This window comes from Podarcis erhardii (assembly GCF_964252035.2).
Source record: "Podarcis erhardii genome assembly, chromosome: 12".
Taxonomy (NCBI): domain Eukaryota; kingdom Metazoa; phylum Chordata; class Lepidosauria; order Squamata; family Lacertidae; genus Podarcis; species Podarcis erhardii.
Window position 1 is genome coordinate 32,359,081 of NC_138513.1, and position 16,081 is coordinate 32,375,161.

General features: G+C 39.9%; 1 protein-coding gene across 2 annotated transcripts in view; it reads left to right on the top strand.

The window, feature by feature from the left end:
- Positions 1–15,766, top strand: part of CHN2 (chimerin 2) — a 149,294-nt gene extending 133,528 nt beyond the window's left edge. For both annotated transcript variants that reach the window (XM_081882267.1, XM_081882268.1), the window contains 6 exons: positions 1,628–1,712; positions 5,368–5,541; positions 7,653–7,730; positions 11,207–11,344; positions 11,518–11,623; positions 13,170–15,766. In XM_081882267.1, coding sequence (XP_081738393.1) covers positions 1,628–1,712; positions 5,368–5,541; positions 7,653–7,730; positions 11,207–11,344; positions 11,518–11,623; positions 13,170–13,341 — 753 coding nt within the window. In that variant the 3' untranslated portion in view covers positions 13,342–15,766. The remainder of the gene's footprint in view (positions 1–1,627; positions 1,713–5,367; positions 5,542–7,652; positions 7,731–11,206; positions 11,345–11,517; positions 11,624–13,169) is intronic.
- The last annotated feature ends 315 nt before the right edge of the window (positions 15,767–16,081 follow it).

The following is a 16,081-nucleotide window of genomic DNA, read 5'->3' on the forward strand; positions in this document are numbered from 1 at the left end:
GTTCGAAAACCGTGGTACCACTGTATTACAAAACACAAGTTACATATAGGTACACAGTTATATATACAGGCACAGTTACATTAATACAAAGTTTCTAATATATAAACATGAATATCAATTCATTTTCCTTCTGAAACACCCTCTCTCTCAGCCTCCAAATTATCACCCAGGGTCCAAACAAACTCTAGCTTACTCACAAAAATCTCACAATGAGAGGAGCACCTGGAAAGAGTGGACATGACTCTAGTCTCTCACTTTTGACTTGCTTTTTATGGGCAGGGCCAAGGTGGATAGCCTTCCTTGGGCTGCCTTCATGTGTCCCGTTCAGCTACACCCAGTTCTAGAAGCAGCGGATTTGTTGAGTTTCCCAGGTGGTTCAAAGAACGCAAAAAGGGGTCCCCCTCCACTCGCAGCTCTTCCTTCACCCTCTGTCATCTCCTCCTCCTCCTCCTCCATCTTCTTCCATACACCATGTAGTAACAGCAACCATAAAGGTAAAGGGTAAAGGGACCCCTGACCATTAGGTCCAGTCGTGGCCGACTCTGGAGTTGCGGTGCTCATCTCGCTTTATTGGCCAAGGGAGCCGGCGTACAGCTTCTGGGTCATGTGGCCAGCATGACTAAGCCGCTTCTGGCAAACCAGAGCAGTGCACGGAAACGCCGTTTACCTTCCCGCCGGAGCGGTACCTATTTATCTACTTGCACCTTATGTTTTTAGTATGAGGCTACAAACAGGTGGCCATGTGAAACTGCCTTGTTCTGAGTTCAGCGTATTGTCTGCTGCACTGGCCGTGCCTCTCCAGGGTCTCGGACAAAGGTTGCTTTCCTACCTGTCCTACCAATGCCAGGGATGAAACCTGGGACCTTTCACATGCGAAGCACATGCTTTAGTACTAACACTTTCACTTTGCACTTCACTAGCATATGGCAGGCATAGTCTTTGTTTCTAACAAGCTTTGATGGTATTAAGGAATTAGCTTTCAAATTGCAATATTGGGAACTAAAAGCACAAAAAAGCAGACCCCAAATTACCATGGAATAACTAGGCATCAGGTCACTAAAGAAAATGCGCCAAATCCCAAAGTTGGTAAGTTTCCAAGGAAATTCATGTTGTACCAGGCATGTCCAACAAGTAGATCGTGATCTGGTAAATCACTGGACGTCTGTGGTAGATCACTGGCTCCCCCCCCCAAAAAAAAAGAGCTCAAGAACTCTGGCTCCCCTAAAAAAAGCTCAGCAACTTTGACCTGAACCCCTAAAAAACGGGGGTAGATCACTGCCAGTTTTTAACTCTGAGTAGATCACAGTCTCTTTGGGAGTTGGCCCCCCCTGGCATATGAGAAACAATAAACCCATTAAAAGAGTTACATAGATTGATTTCAATGCCCTCCAGTGTGATTAGGTTTTGTTTGTTTTGCCTTGTGAAATGAAGAGGACCCTGAGACCAAAGGCAGTTTTCTTTTCCCCAGGCTTCTTATTACCCTCAGTATTTGGCATGCAGCTGTCAGCGAGGAAGACTTGTTCTTTTAACTGAGTCGTTTGTTGCTTATCTCTTTCTTCTGCTTGTTCCATCTGTCAGGCCATCTGCCTCCCAATGACCCTGGACTGCTTTCCATTCTGTATTACAGGTCCACACGTTCCGAGGTCCACATTGGTGTGAATACTGTGCCAACTTCATGTGGGGACTCATTGCTCAGGGAGTCAGATGCTCAGGTAATCTTAAAAATCTTATTGACCAGGCCCTTAACCCCTGAAAAACAAAACTGTAAATATCTTTCAAGGGGCAATGCAGAGTGACAATGCCCTCCTAAATTAGACAAAGTGTTCTACAGTTTAATGCTCTTTTAGAGCAATGCACACACACACACACACACACACACACACACACACACACACTTAATAATAATGATAATAAGAATAGTAACTGGTTTAAAGTGGATGTCTCCTTTTCACTCAATGAAGTTAACTACTGGTGTCTCTTTTTTTTTCTTTTCTTTAATGAAGTTTAAAGCTGGGAAAGAGTGGAACTTTTGCTATGGGAAATCCTGGCTAAAATTTGAATTCCAAGCTTAAAATATATGAGTAACTCTTGAGCCTTTTGGGGGATTATAATGGAGCTGATAGTCTGGCAACTAAACTGCTCAACTGGAGTGGACTGGACTCCATTTCTAACCTCATTGACCTATGGTTAATGGGTACTAGTCATATTACTGTTATTGGTTGTTGGCATTTAATATATGTTATCTACCAATTGCCAATGGGGTTGTTAACTGTCCAGAAGAATCTTAACGGCGTACGTTCTGAGCCTTTAACAGAGATTCGATATAAAGAAGTAGGTAATCATAGCTTTCATGTGAAGTCAAAAAATAATGCCTGCTAATTCATGGGTCATGGTCCTCCAGATATTGTGGGGACTGCAACTCCTGTCCCTCTTGACTAATGGACATATTGTCGTGGGTTGATGAAACTTGATAGACAGCCACGGCTGAATTAGCTGGTGTAGTTCTATGAATGTGCGACCCAGAAAACAGGCACAGTTTCAATTTAACATGCCATAGGGTAAGGCGAGTTAGGTGGGGAAGATCCGTTATGCCGCAGAGCTCTTGGGTTTGTGGTGGGGACATCATACTGCCATTTTATATTACGGTGCCTAAAGCTGGTTTCTTTTCTCGGTCAACCATACACAATATAATTATATGACTTAAATGACCGTTCCTTGGTATTTTCTTGTCAGTTGTCATACTTAAGCAGGTATGGGCTCTTGCCAACAACACTGTAACTTGACTCCCAACTCCCATCAGCCCCAGTCAGCATGTCCAATCGTTTTAGCCCCTATAAAGAGCTATACACAGGTCTCTGTGGCTGACATGTCCATGCTAAACACAGGAGACCTGTGTGACTTCAGGGTCATTGCCAATCCCTTTAAGCTTGCAGATTCCCTTTGGACAATTAACACAAGAGGTTGAGTCGACATGTAACTAATTATTCTTATAAGAACTGTATGTTTAAACATAATATGTCTGGCTGGATTTGTTTCCATTCTCTAAGTATTTAACCTGTGAAAAAAAGTATGTTTATGTAGTCCAAAGCTTAACTTTCTGCTTCATTAGGTTACCAATATTTAACTCTAAGCAGACAAACAAGTTTTTAACTACACAGGAAATGTTTAGCAAGAACTAAAAAAAAAAAACCTAAAGGGAGTATCTTAAGTACAGCTGGCTGGGTTTGTTTAGATTTCACTGAACAATACTGTATTATGCAGTTGGTTTCTGTCTGAACGAGCCCAATAAACCAAACAGATTTAGTTAAAGGCACAGAGGTCCTTTACCTGTGGGTATCAAATATTGCAAGGGAAGAAACTGTTCATGTTTAGCAGTGGAGTCAAGAATACTTTTATGTTGATGGCTGAAAGGGACAGTGATGATTCTGAATCACACTGTGTACTTGTGAGAGTTAATTTTTATAAGAAGTGCAGAAGTCTAAGCCTGCCCAGAATCCCTAATCTCGGTGTTTGAAACCCTGCTTAATGAATGAGGCAAGCTCTGGTTAGTCATTTGTACGGGTAGTTGACTCTGCACATGCATAGAGACACACTTTTATTATTACTTCACGTGTTCCAATGAAAGAGCAATAAATCCAGTTTCCTAGCAAATGAGTACAAAGGTTATCTAATAAACGACAAGCATATATTTTAAACACGTATTCATTTTTTTACTGTTCTCAAGCTTCCCCAAACTAGCGCTTAATGCCAGCCAGATGTTGCAGACTACAGTGCCTGTCAGTCCAGCATGGCCAATGGGTCAGGGATGATGGTCAGATGAGGGTACATCTGGAGGGCTCTGGCATGGGGTTAACCCTTCCCTACCCAGATACAAGAGAAGGCTTATTTTCTCTTGGCTAGAATAGCTGGTTTCTTTGAAACCCAATTGCACACAGGGAGATGGAGTTGGCAGCACCCCTCTCCTAGAACATCACTCTGCCTCTGTTGCAACTAGGCTTCCATTAGGGGCCATGGGGCAGAAACTACACTTAGGCTGCAATCTAGGAGTAAGTCCCACTGGTATATGCAGGTGGTGCTGTGGCCTAAACCACTGAGCCTCTTGGGCTTGCCAATCAGAAGGTTGGCTGTTCAAAAGGTTGGTGAGCTCCCGTTGCACTGTCCCAGCTCCTGCCAACCTAGCAATTCAAAAGCACACCAGTGCAAGTAGATAAATAGGTACCGCTGTGGTGGGAAGGTAAATGGCGTTTCCATGCACTCTGGCTTCCGTCACAGTGTCCCGTTGCACCAGAAGCGGTTTAGTCATGCTGGCCACATGACCCGGAAAGCTGTCTGTGGGCAAACGCCGGCTCCCTCGTCCTGAAAGCGAGATGAGCGCTGCAACCACATAGTCGCCTTTGACTGGACTTAACCATCCAGGGGTCCTTTACCTTTTTTATCTAAGTCCCACTGAACTCAGTGGAGCTCGCTTCTGAGGAGAAACATAAAAATTTTACTATAAATTTAATATTTACCACATGAATCATAGAATCATAGAGTTGGAAGAGACCACAAGGGCCATCGAGTCCAACCCCCTGCCAAGCAGGAAACACCATCAGAGCACTCCTGACATATGGTTGACATATGACACATGGATTGGCCTGGATTTCTTGAAGAGCTCCTGTATCCATTACAGTCTTCATTACAGTCTTGGTCCTTAAAATTTGTTTTAACTTGTTGGAAGCTGCCCAGAGTGGCTGGGACAACCTAGTCAGATGGACAGCATACACATAATTTGTTGTTGTTGTTGTTGTTGTTACAGTTACCTGTCTTTATTTCAGTTAGCACTGAAATGATCTGAACATCTTGTCAACCCGTTTCAAATATATTAGAACCACAGGCACTTGGAAGCATTTTCCACATTCTCCACACGGTGGCCAATTTTTTTTGTTTCAGCCTTAACAGTTGCTCATATGTGCTTCATGTACCTGCTACATTACTAGAGAATTAGAGTAAGATTCAAATGTTATATTACATAGGGCTGCCATACATCTGGGATTCATTCATTGGAACGGAATTCTCAAAAATTGGTTAAAATTTCTGGGGAAACCCAGTCATATGGCAGCCCATATCAGAAGCTCAACAACTTTTGTGTCCGGATGTTCACTTTTTGAAATATGGCAACCCTATACTCATAGAATTTCATTCCGTCACATATTTTTGCCCGCCAACCTTTGTTATATTTACAAATTGATCTATTGCCTTGTAATTTACTGTGTGCGGTGAAAAGTAGAGTAATTGAGAGCTAAGATGTTCACATGTAGAATGTTTTCATTCTTTCTGAGAGTAAAATAGAAAAAACTCAAAGTAACACTGATACTTTCTTTACAGACTGTGGATTGAACGTACACAAACAGTGTTCAAAATACGTCCCCAATGACTGCCAACCAGACCTCAAGAGAATCAAACGAGTCTACTGCTGTGACCTCACCACACTAGTGAAGGCCCACAATTCACAGAGACCCATGGTAGTGGACATATGTATTCGAGAAATCGAAGCAAGAGGTATTTACATGTTGATGAAATAGGATTTCCTTCGCTGGGTTACTAGAACGCTAATATAATATCACTGACTGACAAACGTAATCAGATATTATATTACAGAAAACTAAGTAATTTTAAATTACATGTTTTATATAAAATCTGATTTCTTTATATTCCTTTGTAGGGAAACGTTTTATGAACAAATTGTTTAAAGTGTTTACTTTGAAGAACAACTTAACCTCATTTGGTTGAGGAAGCGAATTATAGTTCACTACTACCACCACACAAACAATGTGCATTGTTTTAATTATTTAATATATTTAGCTACATTTTTCAATGTAGAAAACTATGCCCCCTCACATTTAATTTTTCCAGTAAATATTGCACTTTCCAATTAAAACTGTTGGGAGCTATAGTAAAGTCCAATTGCTTTCAAAATGATAACCAAGCCTATGTCGCAGAAACTAATGTGAAATGAACAAATGCATGTTAAGATATTAATGTAAAATAAACTCTTAGCCTATAAATAATAGAAGAAAATACTTATAGAAGGCTTCAATAGGGCGAGATATAAATTCTGTCAGTCAATCAATCAATCAATCAATCAATGTGTATATCATAAATCAAACCTAGAACTGTTATAGGAAATTTAAATCTCTCGATTGTGCCACCGGGGTTGTGTCCAATTAAGTTCTACACAGTGTAAAACGGACTGGAATATATTTAATTAAGTTAATAGACCAAAGTTAATCATTTCCAGTTAACCCACATCATCTTAGTAGCTGAGTGAGTATAGATATTAGAAGACAATAGTGTGGATCCGGTGCCAGATTTACGTACGTATAAGCTAAACAAGCTATAGCTTAGGGCCCCAGTCTCTTCGGGCCCCCCAAAAAAATTAAAGGGGAAAAAACTGGATGTACATTTCCAAAATATAAGATAAAAAACAAATATAATAAAACCTACATACAGCAACATTGTTTTGTGTTGTGTAGGCTCCTATGATGTAAGTAATGGGTCCCGCCTGCTAGCCTGCTCCCTAAAATATCCCTGGTTTGCTCATTTCTATATATAGGGTGCCTGCATTCTGCATGTACAAATTACTTTAGATACCCATTAAGTCCATAAATTACCATATAGCATATATTCAACACAAAAAACAGTGACAATTTGTTGTTGACAAAGGACAGCTGGATATATAAAGGGCCCCACTACCTTCAGTAGCTTAGGGCCTCATCAAACCTAAATCCGGCCCTGTGTGGATCCCAAGAGAAGTGAAATTTAGGAATTTTACAGCAGTTTTTGATGCCCTCTTCCCACCTGAAGCCACCTGCGCCCCCACCCCCAAGTATCCACCCTTCTGGACAATGTGGGATGTGGCATCTGAGGCTGCTGGAAAAGGAGCTTTGAAGTTCAGAGAATGAAAGAGCCACCTTTTGGAGGATTTCAGATGGCTGCAGGGACAAGGAGAGGATGGGAAACTTCCATGCACTTCCTCAAATTGATTTCCGCTACAATCCAAGCCATTAGCTTAAATTAAGTCATCATCCTTATGTGGGAAAGGTCATACAGCTCAGTAAGAGAACTAATGGGTTGCATGCAGGAAATTCTATATTAAATTCCTGTTAAAAAAAGAGAGAAAAGGCTAGCAAGCCTTGGAAGGCTCTCTGCCTGAGACCTTGGAGAGCGGTTGCTAGGATAGAAGGTTCAAGGCCCTTCCATGGTCACATTCATCACTTGAAGCATCTCTCTACTTCCTTGCGACACTCAGTTGTTACAAAATGAATTGTACCCTTGTGCTTAATAGTGTCAGCCTCCCTTTCCAACATAGTGATTTCAAGTTATCTGTTATAGATCCTCAAACCGATCCTCCAATTTTCTCCCTTACACACATGGTGTGTGTGAAAAAAACCCTCATTCTTTAAAAGCTAATGATTGCTGTTATGGGCCTAAAGGGGGCATAACTAACCAACTGTGAGAGCTCTGTCAAAAGATGGCTATACGATGAGTAATTTCTCTTGTTCCGAGAATTCGGGAGGCAGAAGCTAACTTGTGAAAAGAAGTAAAATATAACTGGAATGTGAAAATGTATCCCTAGACTAAACAGCAGCTGATGAAATTTTTGCCTGCAGGCTTGAAGTCAGAAGGGATTTACAGAGTCTCGGGGTTCACTGAACACATTGAAGATGTCAAAATGGCCTTTGATCGAGGTACAGTACATTTTAGCTGTGGAAAGCCTGTCGGCAATGTTTTAGCTTTGGAAAGCTTGTACATACCCTGTGTTCATTGGCGTTGCACATGTTTTGATGGTGTAATAATGAGAAGGCCGTTTTCCTCCCACAATACTTTTGGGGTATTTTATGATGTACTGGTTTCTATTGGCATTTACTACGTATGTTAAAACATGTCTTGGGGTGAGTAGGAAGACGCACAGCGTCTCAAAACACACCTATTTGAACTGCTTCGTTTCAGGAAACACTTTCTGTTTCTGCATATTAAATTCTGCCCCACTATCTCTAAAATAATGAGGGTCTAAATTACATTATCACTATACTATAAGGACAGATGAGCTTTAGAGTAAAAATCAGGTCAGTATATTTGCGACTGTTAATTCCACTGAGTAAGCTTGATAGGAATAATGTTTATTTATTCTTCCACGGGATGAATATGGATGCTGTACAGCAACAGTCGCTCACTGTGCTGGTATTGTTGACCAGTTCTGTTCCTGCTAGCATATAAAACATTCATTGTACAGCTTGTTCATAGAGTTCTCATTGTAACAAGTGCATTCTGAGCTTTAGTTGGTTGTTTGTCCTGCTTGGCACCACACATCTCATATTTGAGGGTTCTTACTAAAGAAGGATCTACATCACTATTTTTTTCTGCTTTATTTGGTTTTTTTGCAAAGAGGCATTAGCCTCATTGGCACTAATGGGAACTTTTTTACTAAGCCTCATGGGCACATGAGGGGGTTGATATTCAGGGAGACATGGCTAGAGACTGAAGAGATAAACCTCATCCCCTCTTTTGTTCTGCCCTTCATAACTGCAATTAATTTAAGAGAAATAAGAGTTGTAATCCATGTTATGCATTAAGCATTGTGGGTAGATTCACCTTTAGTGTGTGTTATAAACTACGGGCAAACACAAGTTTTCTTGTCAGCTTGTTTAAAATATGGCCACTGAACTTTTAGATGCATGTGATTCCTACCACAAGGAGACTACAGAAGTGACCTGTTCCTCAACATGCCACCATAACTTGTTTGGTGGTCTGTGGTGGCATAATTAACATAGGAATTTATTAAAATGCTTATATACTACTATTTCATTAAAAAAAAAAGCAGTTCCACTTCGTAAACAGCTGCACACCAACAGCTCATCGCACCAAACAGCTTCCCTGTGTTTGGATTTAAAATAGTTTATAGGTTGTATGAATTTACTCAATTTGCAAGAATTGTACCCTAGAAATTCAACAGTTGTGGAGATAGTTATGTGTAGACTAAGATGTTATTTATCTGGTTCATTGCTCATTGGTATTTCCACATGCCCACCCAGGTTGCTTTCAAAATGTTACTGTTTAAAAAAAAAATCTATTCAGGACAGTGAGCTGTTGAGGACAAAGTTGCTAAACAAGCAAACAAACTAAGATGGCTGCATGTGGCTAGTTTGTGATGGATCCCTTGACCGAATCATGGTCAAACGCCTCCAAAGTACTGCAGCTTCCTTTATCAGTACCATTGCTCTCTAAAACTACTTATTTTCTCCAGCCGGCTGATTCTTATTAGCATCCAATAACACCAATTTTCAGAATGAGCAATCGTTTTTACGCCTGCAGTTTGTGGCATATTGCAGTTCACAAATAGTACATTTGTTTTCTGGAGTGCCTTTTGAATGTTTGAAAAGAAAAAATACCGTGATGGAATCCATAGGTACCATGATTCTTAGAGCAATTCCAGTTTGAGCAGTGCTTTTCATCAGAATTAATTTCTTGATTTGCTGTGTGCCTACTGCAGGGGTCAGCAAACTTTTTCAGCAGGGGGCCAGTCCACTATCCCTCAGATCTTGTGGGGGGACCAGACTATATTTTTTGGGGGCGGGGGGAATGAATGAATTCTTATGCCCCATAAATAACCCAGAGATGCATTTTAAATAAAAGGACAAATTTGCAGGCCTGATTGAGAAGGCGATTGGGCTGGATCCGGTCCCAGGGCCTTTGTTTACCTACCCATGTTCTAGGGTGCACACATTCCTGCCTTTTAAGTGGCCTTCAGTCTTTCCCCATCCGTTTAGCTTATAATAAGTTACAGGCAGAGAGATACTTATCAACTTCCAAGTAAAACTCCTCCATGATATGACTTGCTATGATAACCTATGAATGTCACTTTTATTTTGTAAACTTGCAGATAGCCTGAAAAGGGGATATGGCACTCTGCTTTACCATATCTGGATGGATATAGAGGCAGCTGCAGTATTTTCCCCCCAAAGCATTTGCTTTCACTGTAGCACTTTAGATCTCATTGTACTGCAATTAAATAGAGCTGTCCAAACAACGTTTTATAATACTAACGCTTCCGTACCAAGTATATGAGGATAAATATGAGCCAGGCTGGTGCAGAATAAACACTGTGATGGAAGTACTGGTGCTGTATTAGAGTAAATGCTAATATGCGGGTTCACTCTGCTATATCAGATACATAAGACTGTTGTTTTAAAGACTTGCTCCCCAGTCACAAACACATTTATAATTACACTTGAAGATTCGTTCAGTTACAATTTAGCTCCTTCCTAATAAGTGTGATTATTGCTGAGGTGTTAAACTTACAATTTGGCCTTCACTAGTAACGCAGCTATACATCTGCTCTAAAGGAAATTTTTGTGGATGTATTTCATGTCACTTCAAGTTTAATGCCACAGGTTTCTTCGCAAAACGATTATTTATTCTGCTAAATACAAATGTATTTAAAAACTTTATTGCAGGGTTTTTCATAAGCAAAACAAAGTACCATGACGTAGAGGAAGGAATAGGTACAAGGACTTATTTTAAAGCAAAACCTGAGAAAGCAGGTTTATCACTTGTTTTCTAAAGGGACAGAAGAGTGGATTACTTCTGAACAAATTTAAACTTTGTGCCTGAAAACTGAACTACTTAGTAAACTGTTCCTAAAACACTCTCTCTCCCTGCCCCCCCCCCACCACACAAATAAGATTTTATACTCATGGTTTTATAATAGTTCCTTATGTGCTGCACTGATAGTTTCACTGAAAGGTATCCTTAAATCTTTTAAATAAAATGAGATTGGTCTACTACAGTACACTGTTCAAGGGACTGTCTTTGAAATGCCTTCAGAAAAACATTTCAGCTAGTACAAATTGATCCAGCAAATGTGTTTGCTGGAGCCAGTGTATGGGAACGTGCAAGCATTCATAAGGGAACATGTCTTCCCATATGGTCATATGTCCATCCACAGAGGTTGACATCAGAAGATCCATAGGCACATCCCAGCTCCACCTGAGGTATAGTTGGTAGGGATGTGTGAAAAGGTATCCTGTGTAGTGTCCAGGTTATGGAACTTCTTCATTTTCCAGTGATTCAAAACCCAATCATGAGCAATGTTTGACAAGATAACTCAAGAATGTCTTTGGCAAAAGAAAAAGTAGGACCTTTAAACCATCTCATTCTTTTCTAGATGGTGACAAGGCAGACGTCTCTGCCAACATATATCCAGACATAAATATTATTGCTGGAGCACTGAAGCTGTATTTCAGAGATCTGCCTATCCCGGTTATCACCTACGATACGTATTCCAAGTTTATAGATGCAGCAAGTAAGTACTGAGGCATTTCATTTATTTATATAGTTTTGTCATAACCTTAACTCTACAATTATAAAACTCCTGCAGCAGCAGGAATACTGGATTTCTTTAATTGTATTTTTTTTATTGAACTTTGAAATCTGCATCTGATAAAGCTTACAAGAATCTTGTTTTGTATCACGTAGAGCTCTCCAATGCTGATGAAAGACTAGAAGCTGTCCACGAAGTGTTGATGTTACTTCCTGCAGCACACTACGAGACTCTGAGATACCTGATGATTCATCTCAAAAAGTAAGCGAATTTGCCTATAAAAGGAGGCTTGATCATCTTTCTTTCTTCATAAAGAAATATTCTTTAAAAAACATTTTAAACAGTCACTGCAGAAGAAATTTCTGGCAGCACAGCCAGATGGGTGGGGTATAAATAATAAAATTATTATGAGTAATTTTAGTAGTAGTAGTAGGAGTAGTAGTAGTATCTTCAAATTTTAACCAGTTTTACGACGCTGTGGGTTAAACCACTGAGCCTAGGACTTGCTGATCAGAATGTCGGCAGTTCGGATCCCCGCGACGGGGTGAGCTTCCGTGGCTCGGTCCCTGCTCCTGCCAACCCAGCAGTTCGAAAGAACGTCAGAGTGCAAGTAGATAAATAGGTACCACTCCGGCGGGAAGGTAAACGGCGTTTCCGTGCGCTGCTCTCGTTTGCCAGAAACGGCTTAGTCATGCTGGCCACATGACCCAGAAGCTGTATGCTGGCTCCCTCGGCCAATAAAGCGAGATGAGCGCCGCAACCCCAGAGTCGGCCACGACTGGACCTAATGGTCAGGGGTCCCTTTACCAATCAACAAGTCACAGCCATATAAGTAAACTAGAAATGTCAGACATTTAGAAAGATACCTGAGAGTACAATCAGTCATCATAGAGATCACAGTTAATTCAAAACTTTGTTTCCAAGTGGGTTCACACACACACAAAAAGGTTTAGTTTATTACTAAAGGTGTAGGGAAAAAAATTGACGACCAGTTTGTCCACGGGGGCCCTTCACATGGAACTCTCCTGCCCACGTGTAATTGTGCCCCCCATTCAGAAAAAGTGGGTGTGCTGCACTGATCTCCTGTCTCCATTTAAGTGCACAGTGTAACTTACCAGCCTGCCAACACTGACGTCACTGCAGCTTTCTTGTACAGAGCAGTTGCACAACAAATTGACACTGTGGTGGGAGCTGGAGCCAATATGGTATAGGCCTGTGGGTAAACCAACAGAGCCATTATGGTACAGGCCCAACCTTATTCCTGCCTTGTCCTACAATAGTTCCATTCAGGTTGCCAAAAAGTCAATGTTGGAAGGGTGGCTCCAGCTCCCCCACCCCCACCCCCCAGGCCACTATTGCAGTGCAGAAACAACCATTATTCAGCATGTGAAGCAAATATCTACTATATATTTTGAAAAGTAGTTTCTCTGAGCCCTATGCATTTGGACAGCTCTTAAGATATACGGAAAATTTGCATGGCGGTTCCTAAGATCAAGGAGCAGGTATCTGTTTCTGTTTGGATACAACCTTGAATCAAGATTGCTAACTAAGCCAGGCTTAGGCAAACTTGGCCCTCCAGAAGTTTTTGGCCTACAACTCCCATGATCCCTAGCTAATAGGACCAGTGGTCAGGGATGGTGGGAATTGTAGTCTCAAAACATCTGGAGGGCTGAGTTTGCCTATGCCTGAACTGAGCTTTTCAAAAGTGCACTTTTTTGTGTTTTCCTAGAATTCCCAATCAGCTCTGGGTATAAAGAAAGGGTGGGAAAACAGTTTAACAGAGCTATCACTTTTCTTTCACCTTTAGGATTACCATGAATGAAAAAGACAATTTTATGAACGCTGAAAATTTGGGAATAGTGTTTGGACCTACTTTAATGAGACCCCCAGAAGACAGCACTCTTGCTACACTCAATGACATGCGGTACCAGAAACTCATTGTGCAAATATTGATAGAAAACGAAGATGTTTTGTTTTAAATGAACAAAGTTGTAAACTCATGGCCATCTGCTATGAAAATACAAGTTCAAAGGGAAAACAAATTCCCATAAGAAAAAAAAGGGTAGCACATTATTTTCTGCAGTGTTGCAGATGAACACCAAAACATTTAGTTAAAAGGGGAATGTCTTATAGACATATGCCTCTTTTTTAATTATTTAAGAAAGAACAAAGGTCAGAAGAAAAGCATCTTGCCTTGTATCTTTTGCCTTGCTTCCAGTGTTAACGATGTAGAAAGGTTACAGACTGTTCTACTGTAACTTATTAAAGGACACAAACTTTGTATTTTATTTAGATCATTGAAGCAAAAAGGTACTTTCAACCTGATGCTCAAAGTACTATGCTGGCACAGATCCTATTGAAAAGAACTGGGTCAGCATAGCAGATTTGAAGGATTGTTGTAGTAAACCCTGATTCAAGGAGGGTAAACCATATATGGGGGGGGGGAAACAGGTTTCTTGCATCCCGTTTTGGCATGCAATGATTTCTAGATCATGGTAGTTATGTGGAAATAAGTGGCATTGGACTTGATGGGATTTATTTTCCCCATGACCACCATAATGTAGCGCTCAAGACATGCTCTCTACTATTTCAGTTGTGTTCCTCTTACTGAAAATAATGGCAAATTAAGTAGTAGGATTGTAACAATGTCCATGATCTGATTCCAAGCAGAGCTTCTGTACAGGCAGGGTCTTCCTGGTTTTCTTCTATGTATAATGCCTTGTATACAACAAAAAAATTCTGTATACAGTCGTACCTTGGTTTTCGAACAGCCTAGTTCTCAAATGTTTTGGCTCCCAAACGATCGAAACCTGGAAGTGACTGTTCCAGTTTTCGAACGTTCTTTTGGAAGCCAAACGTCCAATGGGGCTTCCACAACTTCCAATTGGCTGCAGGAGCTTCCTGCAGCCAATCAGAAGCCACGCTTTGGTTTTTGAACGCTTTGGAAGTCAAACGGACTTCCGGAATGGATTCCGTTTGACTTCCAAGGTACATGGGTAGCATTTCTATTCACACAGGAGAAAAGGAAGACCCTACATTCAGGATATTTTATCTTGTCCAGTATCTTAAGGATCAGGTTGTTTGTCAGTATTAGTTTTTATAGGGGTATACGATTTCTTTCTAATTAAGACATAATTATACTATGTCTAAATGGAAACAAACATGTATTTAAAGTATATTTTTACTTTAGTTAGCTGCAGGAATGTCGTTTTATTTTAGCAAGATATAATTCAATGCGGTGCATTGATGACTTTCCGTATAGTTCTCTTAAGCATTATTGCTATGGATATTGAAAACATTTACCACTAGTGCAGTATTACCCTGACATACCTCTTTCATTGCAAATGCTTTTAATGAGACTTCACTTCTCATGCTCATCTTAATATTATTTGGTTTGTTATGTTCTAGCAATTCATGTTCTTTGCTTTTAGAGGTATACAAATACAGTATTCTATTTATCCACCTCCTTCTAAAAAGAGGAGCAACAAAGGTTTAAAAACAGACACTAGCATCAACTACTACACGTAACACATTTTTTGGAGTACAGTAATGTTTAAAATAAGTGATGCCAGAATATTGGATATTACCTGGCCTTGCTTAAAAGTTAGCACTTATTTAGGGTTAATTTTTTATTATTATTTCTAAAAATCAAGTTGCATTACTTTGCTTCTGTATTTATAAAAGTAAAACATCTGTAAAGTTACACACTTTTCTTCAGTGTCTTTTGACAAATTTGTTAATAAAGGAAAGAGAGGTGAAGGATAGAGAATTGGTATATTACCAAATCTCGGGGGGGGGGGTATCTTTCAAAAGGTTGACCTCTCAATGCAATATAATGAAATTCATCCTAATATTAGACTTTTTTCTCACATGGAATTTTCTCATCATGAGATTTTTTTGTACAAATATTTCAAACACAAAGGTAGCATAGTTTATTACGGAACTGAATTTGCAATACAAAAGACTCTATTGAGCTCTGCTCTTAATTTGTACAAATCCTAAATATCAAAACCCAATTATGCTGTTTTCTGAATTATTTCAGGGAGCATAGGTTTCTATTAAAATTGGGGTGGGGAGTGTGCAACATGGATAATGAAGAAAGAGTAAAGACAAAAGGAGGCAGATGAAATAATGTATATCAGTTATCCTTTACATAGGTCACCAAGGGCTAAGCAGACAGACCCAGGCTGCAGGCCAGATGTAAGTGAGGTCTGCTTTGCTGGAACAATGCTAGAAGGGATTCTCCTAAGTTGTACAGATTTCAATTGTTGTAGGTTTATGTACTAAATACTGTCATAAAATGGTATGGAAATGGTTTTATTTTGTGAAGTGAAATATGCTTTGTAATTTATGATAGTGTAAATGGAAAGGGGGGGAAATATCCCATTAAATGTGTTGAGTCCCTGTCTGTAATTTTCACTGCAAGCGAAAACACTTGGTTTCTCTATGCATTTAAAAAAAATGGTTTAAAGATCTGCACATTTTTCATACAGTTTACATGCAACAAATTGTTTAAAAATGATTTTGCTGATAGAACTAATATAAAAGTAATTTAAATAATATATAGACTTATCAGGTGTTCTAAGATTCATACAACTTCCTACATTTAACCTGACCATGTTACTCTTTCTTTTGCCTATCTTTAACAAGATAGAAGATACTATATTTATGTTTTAGTTTCCTGGTATTAAGTTCTACCGTCACCTATCATTATCTTAC